This window comes from Trichosurus vulpecula, chromosome 3 (genome assembly GCF_011100635.1).
Source record: "Trichosurus vulpecula isolate mTriVul1 chromosome 3, mTriVul1.pri, whole genome shotgun sequence".
Lineage (NCBI taxonomy): Eukaryota > Metazoa > Chordata > Mammalia > Diprotodontia > Phalangeridae > Trichosurus > Trichosurus vulpecula.
In genome coordinates, this window is record NC_050575.1 from 101,710,820 (window position 1) to 101,729,608 (window position 18,789).

General features: G+C 45.3%; 1 protein-coding gene across 1 annotated transcript; it reads left to right on the top strand.

The window, feature by feature from the left end:
• Positions 1 to 10,009: 10,009 nt before the first annotated feature.
• ERGIC3 (ERGIC and golgi 3) lies at positions 10,010 to 18,789 on the top strand. The gene is made up of 13 exons (XM_036750910.1): positions 10,010 to 10,229; positions 10,414 to 10,484; positions 11,730 to 11,817; positions 12,094 to 12,213; positions 12,800 to 12,893; positions 13,023 to 13,188; positions 14,356 to 14,413; positions 16,122 to 16,153; positions 16,491 to 16,587; positions 16,721 to 16,785; positions 17,081 to 17,217; positions 17,307 to 17,362; positions 17,557 to 18,789. Exons 1-13 carry the CDS (start codon positions 10,142 to 10,144, stop codon positions 17,634 to 17,636), a joined length of 1,152 nt encoding a protein of 383 aa, XP_036606805.1. The 5' UTR covers positions 10,010 to 10,141; the 3' UTR covers positions 17,637 to 18,789.

Genomic DNA, 18,789 nt, shown 5'->3' on the forward strand with positions numbered 1-18,789 from the left:
TTACACCTTACACTCCACCCCCATGTACACTTCAATCCAGTCACACTGGTCTCCTGCTGTTGCTTAAACAAGACACCCCATCTCCCAAATCCAGGCATTTTCATTGTCTTCCATATGTGGAATGCTCTTCCTCCTCCTCCGCCTCTCTGCCTTCTGCCTTCCCTCAAGTCTCAGCTAAAACCCTTCTACCTTCTACAAGAAGCCTTTCCCAATCCCCCTTAATTCTAGTGCCATCCCTCTGTTGATTATTTCCAACTTGTTTGTACATATTTATTTACATTTGGCTTCCCCATTAGATTGTGAGCTCAGTGGCAAGGGCTGTCTTGCCTTTCTTTATATTTCCAGAGTTTAGCACAATGCCTCCACATAATAGGCAATTAATAAATGTTTACTGACTGACTAACATCCCACTACTCCTCTAGGCCACCAGCCTACATGTTGTCCCAAGGGGACAAAGGAAACCACATGCAACTCAATCCCTGACTACATCTGTCCATACCTTGCTATGTTGCAATAAACTATTCTAGCCCATCCTAGTGTTGCTATTTGCTACCCACACACCTATTCCACCCTCTGTGGAAATTTCTCCAACTTGAGACAGAACTCATTTTTAATAGTATTTTATTTTTTCTAATTATGCATATAGTTTTCAACATTCATTTTTTATAAGATTTTTTAGTTCCAAATTTTTCTCCCTCCTTTCTTCCCATACCCCCATTCCAAGATGTCAAGCAATCCGATATAGGTTATACGTATGCAATCATGTTAAACGTTTCCACATTGGTTAGGTCGTGAAAATAGAAACAGAACAAAAGGGAAAAACAAAAATCATGAAAATAGTATGGTTTGATATGCATTCAGACTCCATAGCTCTTTCTCTGGATGTAGATAGCATTTTCCATCATGTTTCTTTTATAATTGTCTTGGATCACTGTATTGCTGAAAAAGCTAAATCTATCATAGTTGACCATCACATGTACAACGTTCTCCTCATTCTGCTCACTTCACTCAGCATCAGTTCATATAAGTCTTTTGAGGTTTTTCTGAAATCCACTTGCTCAGTATTTCTTAGAGCACAACAGTATTCCATTATATTCATACTTGTTCAGCCATTACCCAACTGATGGGCATTTCCTCAATTTCCAATTCTTTGCCACCACAAAAAGAGTTGGTATAAATATTTTTCTACATGTGGGTCCTTTTCCCTTTTTTATGATCTCTTTGGGATACAGACCTAGCGGTATTGCTGGGTCAAAAGATATGCACAGTTTGATTGCCCTTTGGGCATAGAACTCCTGTTTTTGAAAAACAATGCTATGGAGATAACTTACTTACAGACTTAGTAACTACATGAGTGGAAGAGATGATGCTTGTAGGGGCAAGCATCAATAAGACACATTGAAAAGTATGGTCTCCAACCCAAAGGTCTTACTGGAAAATATGTTGAATCCCATTCAGATCAGGGCTATAAGAGGGAGAGAATCACAATGGAAGTGAGGATGAACACTGGTAACATGTCCCAGTGGTAAGTGAACCTTGGGTTTACTCCATTATAGTGGATTGTAGAGTTTAACAGAGTAGTTATGCTAATCACTGAGGCTGTTCCTTATCTTGTCAATTTGGTAGACCAGATATCCCAGGTCCCAAGTGTGTGTTGTCTACTCTTGTGGCTGAGACTAGTCAAGAATATTTTGTTCTCACCTGGGAAGAGGCCCATTTTACTTTTGCTATCCTTCCCCAAGGCTACCTGAACTGCTTCCTATACTGTCACATTCTGATAGGAAAAGACCGAAAAAGAGGCTCCACTTACTAAAGCCATTGATGCCCACCACACTGATGACAGTCTGGTTGACCAGATCAGATGGCAAGATGCCTGTGCAAGGCATGGTGTCCTAGTGGACACCCTTCACTTTAAAGATTCTGTGATCTCTTGTTCTCTCTCTTCTTCACAATTCCATTTTACATGGTTTTGTTCTCTAAGTAGGATGTTACACAGAAACTACGTAGACTGCCCTCTTCTTTCTCCAAATAGCATGTTACATCAAGAAATGATTCTCTAGATGTTTGCGTACCCAAATCTTAGATTCAGAAATTCCTGAGCTTGGGGTTACCTAGTACAAGATATCCCTCAAAGCTAGTGCGGGCCCAGGAAATCTCCTTTCTCTGCTAGAAGGCTATACTCTGGGACTGCATTGCCTAGGGAATTCAGTATCTCCATTCTTCTACAAAAGAGGTTGGGGTTCTCCCTCTCTAGTCAATCTGGACCTGGAATCAGGAAGACCTGAGTTCAAATCCAGCCTCAGACACTATCTTGTAACCCTGGGCAAGTCACAGCCTGTATGCTTCCGTTTCCTCAACTGTAAAATGGGGATAATAATAGCACCTACATCACAGGGTTGATGAGGATCAACTGAGATACTATTTTTAAAGAGCTTAGCACAGCGCCTAGCAGATAGTAAACATTTAATAAATGCTTGTTTCTTTCCTACTACCATGTGTTTCTTCAGTCATAGGTTGCCATTACTGTTCCTACTGGGAGAAAGGAAAGAGGGGGAGAAACATATACTGCCCCACCACATCCTCATCTTTTCTGGACTCTCAAAGAAAAAATAAGGGAAAGGGTGGAGAGCAAGTTTCCAATATCCCATGGACTAAAATTCTATAAGGGAAATCATTCCAGGAGAAATAGAAAATTCTCAGTAATGACATTTTAAAGATACAATATCAAGCAATTCTGCTTAAAAAGGACAAAGAGAGTTGTCTAAAGAAACTAATTTGGATTAAGAGAAAACTCACTGATTTGTAAATTTAATTTGTAAATTTAAAAACTCACTTAGAATTGTAAATCACATGTACAGAAGATAGAAGTAAGGATAAGTAAGAAAGTGAATGAAAAAATGTGAAATGGCCTATTGTATGTCAGGAATGCTGAAGCTCAGAATAAGGTAAGGCATACAAGGAATAATCAGAACAGTAAATAGGATGGGGTTTCTTTTAGATACACTGGGGAAAAGAAAAGGTTCAAATAAAGGATAGGGCCATTGCTTAGAGTGTATGGAATGATTATAATAGGCAAGGGAAAGAAGGCAGAACTACTGAACTCTAATATTTTTTTCTCTGCCAGACTGGTAAGAACAAAAATGGCTAATAGGATGTTGATCCCCAAGATAAGTAGGGAAATAAGAGAGAACCTAGAGCTATTTGGGAAGAATTCAAGAGGCCATGTCCTGAGAATTACTTCTAAGGATATTCTGAAGGAAATCCATGAATCAGTCATGAACCAGAGGGCCTCCTGATGTGTACATTGACACCAGGCCAAATAAATCTCCTTTTGTTGACTGTTAGATGATCTCCAAGTATCACATTGAATTTGAATTCTGAACCCACAGCACCACACAAGTCTGAGTAAGGCCCAGCCTGCAATAACAGGTCCCATTATATTTATTCTCTTTATATTTCTTCTGCATGTGCTTATCTGTTGCCTCTCCCATTCAAATGGGCCAAAGGATTAAGAAAATTTTCTATGCTATATCTAGGTACATTTGTTCAGAAAACAAAAGGAGGCTGAAGAGTCACTAAATAAGCTGTATATGTTGGTCATCACTCTTAAAAACTTGTAGAAAGTCAATGTGGTTGAAAACTAAATTAAACTTTATTAGGCTAATGATAATTAGGCTGCTTGCAATATTTTCTCCTTGACCTGGAAACTCTAGAATTTGGCTTCCTAGGAGATTTCCTTTCGGCATCTCTTTCAGGAGGTGATTGGTGGATTCTTTCAATTTCTATTTTCCCCTCTGGTTCTAGAATATTAGGGCAATTTTCCTTGATAAATTCTTGAAAGATGATGTCTAGGCTCTTTTTTTGATCATGGCTTTCAGATAGTCCAATAATTTTAAAATTATCTCTCCTGGATCTGTTTTCCAGATCAGTTGTTTTTCCAATGAGATATTTCACATTGTCTTCCATTTTTTCATTCTTTTAGTTTTGTTTTATAATTTCTTGATTTCTCGTAAAGTCATTAACTTCCATTTGCTCCATTCTAATTTTTAAGGAATTATTTTCTTCAGTGAGCTCCTTTTCCATTTGGCCAATTCTGCTTTTTAAGGCATTCTTCTCCTCATTGATTTTTTTGGACCTCTTTTGTCATTTTTTGAAGTGTTTTCTTCAGAATTTTTGAGGTCTCCTTTAGGAAACTGTTGACTTGTTTTTCATGATTTTCTTGCATCTTTCTCATTTCGCTTCTCAATTTTCCCTCTACTTCTCTTACTTGATTTTCAAAATCCTTTTTGAGCTTTTCCATGGCTTGAGACCAATTCATATTTTTCTTGGAGGATTTGGATGTAGGAGCTTTGACTCTGCTGTCTTTTTCTGCTTGTATATTTTGATCTTCCTTGCCACAAAAGTACAAATCTACAATCTGACTTGTTTTCTGCTGTTTGCTCATTTTCCCAGCCAATTAGTTGACGTTTTAGCTCTTTGTTAAGGTAGGACTCTGCTTCCAGTGTGAAGGGTATACTGTCCCAAGCTTCAGGAATTTTGTGCAGCTGTTTTCAGAGGTATTTCTAGGGATCTGTAAATTTCTTCCAAGTTCTTCCAAGGTTGTATGATCAAAGGAAAGGTATTTACTTCTCTGCTAGTCTGTGCTCTGGTCTGTGAGTGACCTCAAGCACTCTTTTCTACCTTGGAACTGTGAAGAGGATTCTCTCTTCACCACCACTACAAGCTTGGCCATGCCAGCGCTCCTCACCCCAGGACCACCACCCAAGACCGTGACCCAGATCAAAGTACTGGCAAAGCAAGAGAACCCTGCCTCAGAACTAGCAAAGAGATCCTTGCAACCCGCTCTGATCAGCAGCTTGATTCCCCCACTGTCTGCAAGCCAAGAGCTCCTGAAGAAGCTGGCTGCTGCCTTGGGGCTGAAGCTGAACCACTCCTCTCTCACCCAGATCACAGACCTTTCCTACTGACCTTCTAAGTTGTCTTTGGTATTTGTGGCAGTCCCCTAAGGCCTGCTCCAGGTTTGCCGGGGCCCTATCTATGCTGGCATGGCCCACACTGGACTGCATTCTTCTTTCAGACTGGTGCAACAGACCTTTCCTGTCAACCTTCCAGGTTGTCTTGGGCTGCAAATTTGTTTCACTCTGTCATTTTGTGGGATCTGCTGCTCTAGAATTTGTTCAGAGTCATTTTTTACAGGTATTTCAAGGGGTTTGGGGAAGAATTCAAGCGAGTCCCTGCTTTTACTCTGCCATCATGGCTCTGTCCCCCTGAAACATTTTTTAAAAGAAAATCATAACTGAAGAGATTATTTTCTTCTTAAATACCCCAAATAACAGAAATAGCAGGAAGAGGGAAGGTAGAGGTATAGCAGGTATAGACAACAGTGATAATATAAAGATATGTATTTCTAAATGTACACAGGGAGACAGAGGGATGTACAAAATGGTGAAGCTGGAAATCTGGTAGAAGAAACAGCGAAGAGTTGGACAGGAGCATTATAGACAGAACCTGGTGAAACCCAGCTTACATGTGAATCAATGCTTCTTTTGTGGGACTACATTACAACATGGAAGGGCACATATAAAAGGAGAAGGGGATCAAGGGGATAGAGAGGAGTTTATAATGCACCAAGGACAAATGAAGGGGTAGCAATGAGGGAAAGGTGACCTCTGTGGTTTCAGAAAGAAAAGATCCTACAGGGGAGTAGGGGAGGAGAAGTAAGAAAAGATTGAAAAAGGGAGGAGAGCAAGGAGGCCTTACTTTGAAGGTAGAAGGGGGTTCCACTGATAAATGCTCCTATGGGAAAAGAGATGGTCAGTGAAGGCAGATGAGGACCTTTCACTGGATGAGGTCTGGGAGATTTGATGCCTGAAAAGTCTACTTGTTCTGGGAGGGGGGTAGTTGGAACCCCTGAGAGCAGCTGGCCCCTGGAGGAGTAGGAAGGCATGGACACAAGAAGATTTTCAGGCAAATATAGGAAGGAAAAATGCAACAAGAAAGGATTTAGATCAGTGGGGATGGGAAGAGCCCTACCATGGGACAATGTCTTCTCTGATACCCATCATAACCGGTATTGTTCTGAGAATGAGGCACAAAAGAAAAAGGGAATCCATGAGACAAGCTCTATAAGGTAGTAGCAGAAACCACCTAAAGAGGAGAGCTTAGAATGGATATCCTGGATGCTCTGACTGCATAAATATAGAGAAAAGAGACAACATAATTTTAGGAGTCATGCATCAGAGCACGATAATCTCGAGTAAATAGAAAGAGAAGACAGATAATGAAGACAGAAAAATCCTTTTTTGGAAAGGGGTGCATAAAAAGAAATTTTAAAAACTTAAGGAATAAACCTAGCTAAAGACAAGTAAAGGAAGTGGGAAATCTACTTTACTGACAAAAAAGGAGGGGGAAGAAATGTATAACCAGATAAAAACAGGAGAGAAAACAGAACTAATAAACAAACTCCTAAATGGAAAGGAATAAAAATCATCTGGGTAAGAGATGTATTCTTAAGGAAACAAGAAATAGAGGCAATTACAACAGGTGAGACAGATAACTTTGATTGTATGAAAATTAAAAGCTTTTGCACCAACAAAATTAATGTACCTAGGATAAGAAGAAAAGTATTTAAATGGGAAAAAGTTTGTGTATCAAATTTTTCTATTAAGAATTTGGTATCGGTATTAGTAAGGCAAGACTCATGACCTCAAGGTGACCATGAATATGCCTGTATAATTCAGAATATAAGTATAAGAGATTCTCTAGGTAGAAGGCAGAGGAAGTATAGCATTTATTCAGATACCAGAGGATCAAACCCCAAGACCAATAACTCCAACCCAACATAGCAATAGTTGTATTCCAAAGCCAGTAAGTCCACCTCAATGTAACAGCAAGGAAATTATAACACAGTATTACAGCAAAGAACCAAGTCATTCTGTAACCCTCCCCCCACCCCAGAGCCTTCCCATAAACACTCACTAATCCCAACTGTCTGCTTGCCTTTGTTTTCTCTCCCCTCAGTTCTCTAGTCTCCACTCTCCACTCTCTAAGCAGCTTTGTCATCTTGGAGTTCTTACTTCTCCTCTTTGGGCTGAATTCTGACCTTACAATAGCTACCTTCTGGGTATATATACTTTTTTTAGGGCCCGAGGGCTTCATCCCCAATCACTGAAAGGGTGTAGGCCTGGGGCTTAGTAGTAAGTAAAGGGTGTAGGCTTGACTACAAACAAACCTCTAATCAAGCTTCCCTTAACAGGCCCTGCCTGCATCCTATTGAATGGGCAAGAAAGATCTTTAATCACTGATTGGCATTACAGTATCCAAGACATATCCACAATTTAGACAGCTATGTACACAGATAGATAACTAATAGCCATTCCCCAATAGATAAGTGGTCACTTACAAACACTTCTCAAAAGAATTGCAAAGTATTCACAACCACATGAAAGAATGCGCCAAATCACTAATAATAAGAGAAGTACAAATATAAACTGCTCTTAGGTTTCACTTCATACCTGAAAACTGGCAGAAATGACAAATGTCAATGTTGGAGGGTTTGTGGAATGAAAGAGATGCACATTAATACATTGTTGGAAGAGCTGTGAAATGGTACAACCGTTTTAGAAAATAATTTGGAATTAAGCAAATAAAGTGATCCTTTGAAGAAGAGACTCTATTTCTGGGCTTATACCCCAAGGAAGCCATCAATAAGAGGAAAGTCCCCATGTACACCAGAGCATTTGTAGCTCTGCTTTGTGATATAGCTAAGAATTAGAAGCAAAGACTGATTGGGGAAGAGCTAAACAAACTGTGGTAACATGAATGTAATAGAATATTGCTGTGCTATTAAAAAATTATAGGGATGAATACAAAGAAGCATATTAAGATCTATATGAACTGATGCAGTGAAGTAAGCAGCACCAAGAAACTAAAACAATGTAAATGAAAGCACACCAAAAAAAAGGTAAATGTAACAAAATTATAAAGATCAATCTGGACCTAAATGAAGAGATATGAGAAGATACCCTCAATCTGCCCTTTCATGGAGGTAGGAAGTCCACAAGTGTTAATCATTGCACGTTTTCAGACTTTTTCAATGTGTTTCTTTAAAAATTACTATTTGCCATATGGATTGGCTCTAAGGAAGGGCAAGGAGGAGAGATACTTTGGGATAACTATGATGATGTAAGAAATTATCAATAAAAACTTATTGGAAAAAAAAGATTGTGGAGAATAGGAGAAGTACAATAGGAATGCAGAAAGACAAAAGTTCTAATTTTTCAAGAGAAGATGAAATACGAAAATGAAAGAGACAGGAGCTTGCCTTTGATTCAATGGGTACTTTTCTTATCTAGGAAACCAAAGCCCTTTTCAGTTCTTGGCAGGTGGCACCTGAACTGACTCCCTGAAGAAAGTTAAGATTCTAAGAGACATGAGGTGGGGAGGGAGGGTATTCCACACACCTCATATAGCCTGGACAAAAGTAGCGAGGTGGGAAACCAAATGATGTTTCAATTCTAGAATAGAAAAGATACTTAATGACCATCTTAAAAAGGAAAGAATGATCACAAAGTGTCAGCATGGCTTTATGTCATACTAAACTAATTTTCTTTTTTAACAGGCTTACTAGACTGGCAGGTCAAGGAAATGCTGCTGATACCGTCCATCTGGATTCTAGAAAACCATCTGATGTGTTTTGACGTTACCATTATTTTCCCGTGACTTCCCTCAAGAGAATCTTCCCTTGTGGCAAGGAAGTACGGTTAAGCAAAACAAGCTAACAGTCTATGTCTGATAAAACATGTTTCATTTTGTACCCATAATCCACTACCTCTTTCTGAATAATGGGAGGCATGTTTTATCAGTAGTTCTCTTAAGTTAGATTGGTGATTGTATTGAAGCAAGTTCTGTCTTAGGATGTTATTTTCCTTCTGATTACTGTAGTTATCACTGTAATCTGTTCTTCTGCTTTTGTTTACTTTTCTTTGGTGTGGTTCCCACCTTACAATATTCTCCTATACAAAACAGGAATGTGACCCGGACGATAGTATGTCAACTTGGAATAAGATACACAGTTAAGAGGCCTAAGGGTCTGTCTCTCACCTTTCACTATTTAGCATTTTTATTGAAGACTTAAAGGCAGAGATGGCATACCTATCAAATTTATAGATGATATAATTAGGAGGGATATTTAAACAGTTTGACAGACTCAGGATCTGAGGAGACCTCAGTAGGCTGAAACATTGGGCCAAGTATCCTAAGTTAACATTTAATAAAATAAATGTGAAGTTTTAGGTTCGAATTCTGAAAATCCGCTTCACGAATACAAGACTGGGAAGCTGTCCAGTTCATTTGAAAGACAAGTGTTTTAATGGCATAATTAACTCAGTATGAGTCAATGGTGCGATGGTGAAATTAAGGAAGGCACAGCAATTACGAATCAAACGGCAGACTGCACCTGCAGACCACTTCTGGTACATTATCCTGCGATTCCGGGGGCATCCATTTAGGTAGGACATCGACAAGCAGAAGCACCTAAGATGACGAAAGGTATCTGTGCCAGGGGTCGGTTGGAAAAAACAAAACAAGCAAACCTGAGGCTCAGCAGGAGACAAGACTTAGTGGGGAGCTAAAGACTGCTGCAAGGAAGAGCCATTGCATTAGTTCTGCTCGACCCCGGGGGGCAGGGGCAGGAGCAAGGGTGGGGCCTGCAAAGAGATATTTAGGCTCGATGTCAGGAAAAACTCTCTGACGATTAGAGCGCTGCAAAGGTGAAACGGGCTCTTGGGAGGCAGGAGGCTCGCCATTACCAGAGGTCTTCGAACAAAGGCTGAGTGGCCACGTGTCGCAGCTAGAATTCTCGTTCAGGGCTGGGTGGAGCCAAACGCTTCTGGGATCCCTTCCAACTCAGGCAGACTGAGCACGGGACAAAACCCACCGCTGCCATTCTGCGCCTGCGCAGGAGAAAACCGCCCAGGATAACGCGAGAGAGAAATCTGTGGCCGGGGGGGGCGGAGTCACTAACCTCAGCGCCACGCATGCGTCTAAGCTCAGCCACAGAGCGAAGCGGGGGGCGGGATCCAATCCCGGAAGTGAGCGGCCGTGGGCAGGTCCCTTGATTTTCCCTTTCCGGCAGGTCCCCATGGAGGCGCTGGGGAAGCTGAAGCAGTTCGATGCCTATCCAAAGACCCTGGAAGACTTCCGGGTCAAGACATGCGGCGGGGCCACAGGTAGGGAAAAGGGGAAAGGGCAAGGGTCGGGGCGGGGGCTGAGGTGTCCTTCCCGAGCCCCTCCCCTTGGCCCCCTTGGCCCCGCCCCGACATCAGGCCCTGTGCTGGCCTGGGTTGGTTATGGAAGATGAGGCAAGTGCCGAGGGAGAGGGGCTTGCTGACCTTTGACCCCTGGTGCCTGTAGTGACCATCATCAGCGGTCTCCTGATGCTCCTGCTCTTCCTGTCTGAGCTGCAGTATTACCTTACCGCGGAGGTGAGTCTCCGGAGCCGCCGCTAGGGGGTGTTCTGGGGGGCGGGGGAAAGAAACGTCATCAGGGAGTGGGGTGGTGAAATGAGGGCCCCCAGGGGGCACTGTGGGGCAACAGGAGGGGGATGTCCTGGGGGGACAGAGTGGGGGCGGGGGCCACTGGGTGTGCTATGGAGCAAGAGAAAGATGGGGTTCGGTGTGATGAATTGGGGCTCCCAGGGGGCTCTTTGAGACGAGGGAAAGGGGGTATTCAGTGCAATGAATTGGGAGGTTCCGTGAGGCAAAAGGAAGAGGGAATTCACAGTGGGGTCCTCAGGGGGCTCTTTGAGGCAAGAGAAGGGGGATGTCCTGGGACGAAGTGGATCCCCTAGCCGGTCTGTGGGATAATGGGGAGGAGGCTTCTCCAGGAGCCAGTTGAAGGAGGAAGAGGAGGAGTGCAATATGCAGAAACTGTGTAACCTGCAGGGGCTGCTATGGGACCAACAGGGAAGGAGGGGCCACTCTGGGGGAGGTGGGGCCACCAGGGGAGCTCCGTGGGATAGAGAGGGCAGGACACTGGGAGGCTCTGTGGGTAGAGGGGAGGGGGGAGCGTTAACCCTAGGGGTGTTGGGCGGGGAGGGTCTGCTGTAGCAAAGGGGAAGGCTTCCTAGGGGAAGGAGTAGACTGCTGAGAGGAAAGATTGAGGGGGACTGGATAGGAAGTATGCTATTAGGGGGAGCACTAAGTCAGGAGAAAAGGGAAGAGGGCACAGACAGATGAGGTCCTTGTCGTGAGGAAGGGAGCATTGAGTGGAATGAGGACAAGGGACGGTGGGAGACCAGGTGGGCTGAAAGCTCAGGAGAGTGATGAGGGCAGTGAGGTCTAGCAGGCAGGCAGCTGTGCCAAGGGGATGTGGGTGGGGAGGGGTGATGCCAGGGCATTTGGGTGGAGTGCTGAGGGGAAGGGGGGACTTTACTGGTTGGAGGGATGGAGGAAGCACTGTGGCCTCAGCTGGGAGAGGTACAAGTAGGGGCCTGTGATGATATCTCTTAGCTGAGTGTTTTTGAGAGGTAGGAGGAGACCAAGGGAATTTATAAATAATGTGACTGTTGCTTGGAACTGAGGAATTCTTTGTGCAAATGGGAGGAGGTCTGTGTGGGAAGAGGCTTCAAGAAAGGTGTGCTTTGAGCTGGGGGGAGGCTAGGAGAGGATTGCTGGTGGCTGCCCTGGAACTGGCCCCTCCCAGCCTGAGGCAGCCGCCCTTACTCATAGGTTCATCCAGAACTGTACGTTGACAAGTCCCGGGGTGACAAACTGAAGATCAACATTGATATTTTCTTCCCGCATATGCCTTGTGCCTGTAAGTGCTCGATGATCCCAACTTCTCTGGCTCTTCTGGCCCCCCCAAACCCACTAGTAAAGATAAACACGGGGACTTCTTTCCCCTCCAACTCTCATGCTGATAGAGGTGTTGGGGTGTTTTCTTTGCCTGCTGAGAAAAATGTCTTGGGGAAAAGGGAAGGGAAGACGAGGATGCAGCATCAACGCCCTGTCCATCCCCCTCTCTTTTTTTGCAAGTAGGCCCAGCCACTGGGGGTATAGGGACTGGTCTTAGATCTAAACATCCTGGTTCTAGATCTGAGTATCGATGCCATGGATGTGGCTGGGGAGCAGCAGCTGGACGTGGAACACAACCTGTACAAGCAGCGTTTGGACAAGGAAGGCCACCCTGTGACCACAGAAGCCGAACGTCATGGTAACGAGGAGAGACAGGCCCAGTCAGCCCCTGGGAATCCCTTTTCAGGCTAGGGCCCTCTCTTTGGAGTGGGCGTAGAATCACAGAGTCAGATTCTAGAGCTGAAGGGATATGCATGAGACCACATGGTTTAATCCCTTGCCTCTAAACAAGGCATTTTATGGTTAAGGCACCCAAGGCCCAGAGAAATTAAATGGCTTAGGGCCCAAGGTCACAAAACTAGTTAGTAATCCACGTAGAACTAGAACCCCTATTCTGCCTCCTTCTGCAGTGTTCTTTCCAGTACTCCACAGTACCCTGTTGCTTCCCAGCCTGGCTCTGATCTCCATAGCTCTTCTAACCCTTATCTCTCATTTTCAAGAAAGTCATTTGGGATCTGGCCACCTGTTGCTTCTCTGGGCTTCCTATGGTGGGGACTAAAACTCCTGGAATGTTTACTGCCCTTTCTGCTGCCTCCCGAGCCCATTAGCAGGCTTCTGCCATTGATTCCTGCCCTATCCATGCTTCTATCAAATGCTTGCTTTGTGGCAGCTGAGTCTATCTTGTCTGTCACCCGGCTAATGCCTTGGGCTCTGCTTACCTTCAGAGCTGGGGAAAGAGGAGGAAAAGGTGTTTGACCCCAGCTCCTTGGATCCTGAACGCTGTGAAAGCTGCTATGGTGCCGAGTCTGAGGATAGCAAGTGAGTGTCACCCACATAGGTGAGCTTGGGCCAGGGCTTGGCTGCATTTCTGCGAGCCTGGAGATGGATCCACTCTCTTCTCCGTCCCACACTGAGCTGGGCTCTGCCTTCCCTGTCCCTCCATTCTAGGTGCTGTAACACATGTGAAGATGTGCGGGAAGCATACCGACGGCGAGGTTGGGCCTTCAAGAACCCGGACACCATTGAGCAGTGTCGACGAGAAGGCTTCAGCCAAAAGATGCAAGAACAGAAGAATGAAGGCTGCCAGGTGTACGGCTTTCTAGAAGTCAACAAGGTCAGGACCAGGCCTTGTCACTAAGCCAGAAAGAGAGGATTGGGATGAGGATTAATTAAACTTCCTTAGGTGTGTAAAATTTCTACCTGGGAAGACTAGACGTGGTGCCCTCAAAAGAGGACAGTCCTTCTGCCTGAAGCTGCTTAACAGATATTTCCTGAACACGTACTGTGTGATCAGGGAAGACTTCATAAGACTTAGTTTCTGTCCTTAAGTATCCCACAGTCTAGGCTGTAGGATTAAGCAGGGACACCAATAAATGTAAAAAAGAGTATAGTTAGAGTGCCATAGGAGGGAAGGTTTCCTGGAGGAGGAGGTATTTGCATGGGCCTAAAGGAATGATGGAGATATGGGAGGAGAGATGCATTCTGGGAAAAGAGGGATATATGAGTAATTCATGGAGGCAGGAAATTAACTGATATGTTTGGGTAACTGTGAGTAGTTCATTTGGCTAGAGTATAGATTGTATAAAAGAAGAGAGTATTGGGAGATGGCTGAAAAAGTAACTTGGTACCTCTATAAGGCCTTGAATGCTAGTTCACAGAGTTTGAACTTGATTTGTTAGATGCAATTCAATTTGACAATCATTTATTATTTAGAGATTAGTCTAATGTTACCAGAGTATAAAATATGTGGAAGAGGATCATCTGACCATGCTATCCCTCTGTTTGATAACATCCTGTGACTCACTATTAACCACAGAGTAAAGTTCACATTCCTTTTTCTTAGGATTCAAGACCTATATGATCTGCTGCCACCCTCCCCCTCCCCACACTCTACATGCAGCCCTCAAGATTTCAGGCAGCCAGTGAAAAATGTAGGGTTGCCACTGCACACTCTCCTATTTGTTACATGACCTGCAGCAACCAACCATCGTCAGTCTGTCTCTAGTCTAACCTCTCTGCGGCCCAAAGTTTAACCTGTTTTAATTTTAGCCCCTACGTACTGCCAAGTTGTGTACATCTGCTCTACACTCTGACCATACTAGACTATTATGGAGTGGGGAAAGGAATGGATGTGAGTGAAATCTTGGAAGTACTGTTACTTAGAATTAGTGGTCAGATATGGAAAAGGGAGGAGGAGTCAAAGATGGCACTGATGATAGGGAAGATGATGGCATCATTGCCCGAAATGGGGAAGAATGGAACCAGGGAATGTTTCTCGTAGGTGGCCGGGAACTTTCACTTTGCACCTGGAAAGAGCTTCCAGCAGTCACATGTGCATGGTAAGTGAAGACTTTTATCAGAAAATACAGTCAGGCATTTATTGTAAGAGGTGCTCTCTCTCTACTCCCCTCAAAATCCTGTTCCCCACTTCTAATCTTCCCCTGCCTTACCCCCACACACATACACATACTTCACAAACATACTTCACAAACATGAACGGCTTCGCTGCTTTGCCTCTGTGTTGTTTTTCTATCTTTCTCAGAACTGTCCCTCAACTCTACTGCTCTCCTTGGGCAAAAATTCTTTGGAAGTGACTTAGCCTTAGGACTGTGATGCCTGAAAGCACCTGGGGGTAGAGAAGAGGACAATTTGTCAGTTAAGGTTGTTAATCTGTAGCTAGCTATCCTAGTTTCTGCAGAAGTCTCCTCTCCAGGGGTCCGAGCAAATATATGAGAAGGGAGCTTGGTTTAAGTTCTCCATACCTAATGTCCCAAAGATTAATCACCAGAACTTAAGCTGGAGGCAGACACATGGGTACCTTGTTGTTAATCAGCACCCAGGAGGGAGAAGGACAGTGTTCAAAGTTAGGATATCTTTAGGTAAACAAAATAAAATGGGGTGGGGCGAGGGACTGTATCTCAGTGAAGTGAGTTTCCCTACTCCTTCCCCAGCTCTGGAGATGGGGTTGTGGCTTATATACCTGGGATGGGAGGATGCTGGGATCTGAGAGGCAATGGGAGCTGGTTAAGCTGGTGAGTAGTAGATGTCCTGCCCCTTCACAAGTCTGAGAGCCAGGTTGAAGGTGTCCAAAGGCCTTTCTAAGCTGTCTATCACTACCTCTGCCCAACTCTAGGAGCTGGGGTGGGGCTCAGCACCCAGGAGTCTTAATGGCCAGTGTTCTCACACATCCAAGCCATAGTTGTTTCTCAGACTGTCATTATAAAACTCTGCATCTCACTCTTCTCTTTTCTCCCTTCTCCCCTCCATGCTGCAGTCCATGCTGTGGAGAGTAAGTGGCCAAGCTCATAACCCTTCTCCCTCCCCATCAGGGTGAGAACGTACTTGCCTTAAGCATGTCCTGCTGGCAGGAGTTGGGGATCAGAGGGTTTCTGCACCTTTTCTTGGCAGAGGTTAAGATGGAGCTGGGTCTTTAGCAGCTGACAAAAGTGTATGATTAAGGCAAGGATCTTTATTTATAACATGAGAGACCGGGGCCAGAAGAATGATGAAAGGACCTTGGCCTGGCAGCAGATAAGTTCCTCTGGAGGGTTCTGAGAGCAAGGGAATAGATTGGAGGGTATCTTCAGGCTCCTTCTAACCCTTTGATCCCCTAATCAGTCATCTGATCCAACAATGAAAGGTTCAAACCACTGAACTTGTATTCCCACAAAGGAAGTTAGAATGTGAAAGCCTTTTCTCAATAACTTTGCCTTCCACGTTAGAAGGGCACACTCACTCTAGCTGAAGTGACCCTAGGAAATGGGGTCTGACATTCCCATTCTCAGAGAGGTAAGGTGCAAAGAAGAGGCCTTCCCTCTTCTCCATTCCCACTATGTTCTCCAGGTCAGTCACCCTTCCCGGGAGCTCTAGGAGCCACACAGTGAGGCTGAAAAGGGGCTCCGGAAATCCTGGATTAGGGAATGGAATGGCTGCCAGAGAGGATGGGAAGGCCATGCCCCTGGGGAGGAGAGTCAGAAAGAAGCCCCTGAGGATACCAAGTTCTGTCCTCGCCATGCCCACTCAACCTGTTCTCCTTTTTTTTTCTAGTTCATGACCTGCAGAGCTTTGGACTAGACAACGTAGGTACTAAACTCAGGTGGTAAGCACCTCCCCAGAGGCTGACCAGGGCTCTGGGCTTTTAGACTCTTTACTCCCCTGGAAAGGGGGAAGAAGAATCCCCACCCTCTCACCCCCCACCCTTGTTGCTGATCCTAGTGAATCCTAGATCCCTGAGTTCATTGGAATAAATGGAACCAATCAGCTTTCACCGGCCCTCCCCAACAGGGTGGGGTAGTGGGGAGGCTGGCTGCTGCATAGGATGGGTTTAGGCCACTGTGACTTCCTCTGTCATGCCTTTGGTCTCTGACTTGGGACCACCCCCTTTGGATGACCAGAACATTCTGTCGGTGTCTCCAGATCAACATGACTCACTACATACGCCATCTGTCATTCGGGGAAGATTACCCAGGGATCGTGAACCCGCTGGATGGTACCAACATCACCGCCCCCCAAGGTACCAAGGAGGGCAGCTTGGGGGTCCATTCTAGGTCTCCTCTCGGGGCAGAGGGGGTGGCGAAGGACATTCACGTGGACAAGCCAGCAGGCTTGTCTGTCCTGGAGCTCACTGCGACTCCCTTTGCTCACAGCCTCCATGATGTTCCAGTACTTTGTGAAGGTAGTTCCCACAGTATACATGAAAGCGAGCGGGGAGGTAAGTGAGAGTCCCCAGTGCCCCAGCTCTGCAACCTGATGACTTCCTCTCCTCTGCCAGGGCTCCATCTGCCCACCAGAAGGCCTCTATTGGACCCTTAGCCTGTGAGCTCCTTGAGAGCAGGGACTAGTTTTTTCCCCTTCCTCTGCATCCTTAGCACTAGTGCAGTACCTGGCACGTAGTAGGCTCTTAATAAATGCTAGCTGACAGACTGATTGACCACCAAGTTGAACTAGACACATCCCTGCCACCTCCCCTCTTTGCCACTGCTCCTCTCCTTCCCCTCCAACCCCAGGTGCTGAGGACAAATCAGTTCTCTGTGACAAGACATGAGAAAGTTGCCAACGGGCTGATTGGGGACCAGGGGCTTCCTGGAGTCTTTGTGCTGTATGAGCTCTCACCCATGATGGTCAAACTGACAGAGAAGCACAGGTGAGGAGGGGGAGGGAGCGGGCATGGGCCACGGTTGGTCCTCTCTCCACATCCTTTTAGCAACCCACACTGATTGCACCCCCATCTAGGTCCTTCACCCACTTCCTCACTGGTGTCTGCGCCATCATCGGAGGCATGTTCACAGGTGAGTCTGGCCTTCTATGGAGTGCAACAGCTCCTCCCATTCTAGACTTAAGATGTTTGTCTCTAGACCTGAGGAGAGGGGGATGTGGAGGAGGGAGAGTTGGAACTTGGCCCTTGAGTCTTCATGATTGTGGGAGGGACAAGGACAATTTGGACTAGACTGCAGCCTAGTAACGGACTTGACCTCTTCCCCAGTTGCTGGACTCATCGACTCCCTGATCTACCACTCTGCTCGAGCCATCCAGAAGAAAATTGAATTAGGGAAGGCAACATAGTCACAGGAGCTGCATGACCCCAGCCCTGTCTTACTCGGGGCCATCCGTCTCCCAGTGTCTGACTTCCTAGTGGTGGCCCAGGCCGTACCCCTCGTGAATGCTGTCTTCAGACTATAAGATTTGTTCTATCCTCCTGCCCCTGCCCTGCCCCAAAAGTTGGTAAAATTGTGTGTTGTGATGGTATTGAGGTCTAGGTGTCTCCTCCTCCCACCCCTATAATCCTTTGCCTCAACTCTCATTCTGCTCCTGTGTCTCAAAGGAGGTTCCCTCCTGGTCTTTTCTTTTATATTCCCACATCCCCCAGCTCTTCTTTGTACTGGAATCACCTGCCAGAGATCAGAGTGATGTGAACCCCTTCCCAGAGATTCTGGTCTCCCACATTTCACCTCTGGCTCTATCCTGCTCTTTCCAGAGGCCAAGGGAGGAACTGAGCTTGGAAGAGTAGCCGAGACCAGGTGCCAGTATGGGGCATTAACGAGGAGTGGGATCCTTTCACCCTTGTTCACAATCGGGATTAGGAAGATTGAGGGGAATACCCCTCCCCCCAGGAAATGTCTGCCCTAACTCTCCCATTGGGATGTTCATGGAATGGGAAGCACAAGGAAAAAGGAAAAAGCAGCCGCAGGAAGCCAAGGAAGTAAACAGCTCCAGGCTTCTGACCTGGGGTTCAGACCCCTTTCCCCTCGTGTGTTCTGCCTCAGACTGGGATGGATGCTGAGGAGAAGGGAGAGTGAAGGGAAAATTTGCAAATTCCCTGGCTTCTTTGGGTGAGAGGAAGGATTGGGACTTGTGGACATTGTCAACCTCAACTTAGCCCTTCACTGACTTCTCTAGGATTTCCATTCACTTGCATATAGCCCACTTCCCAGCAGAGCTGGGAAATCAAACTTTCCCAGAGAAAAGTGTGAAACAGACAAAAGAAAGATACTGCAAAGGTTGCTGCTGTGTATACACCTCAGGTGATGCTGCCTATTCCCAGCGCAGAGTGAATGAGGAGCAAGGGGACTGATGGGACAACTTTCTAGACCTTCCTGAGTCTACAGTTTCCTTAAAGATAAAGATTTACCTTCAGCTGGTTTCGTTGAAAATTCATTTCCCAAATATCAGGCGCCAAATTGTATTTCAAAACAAAATAGATAATTTTTTTAAAATA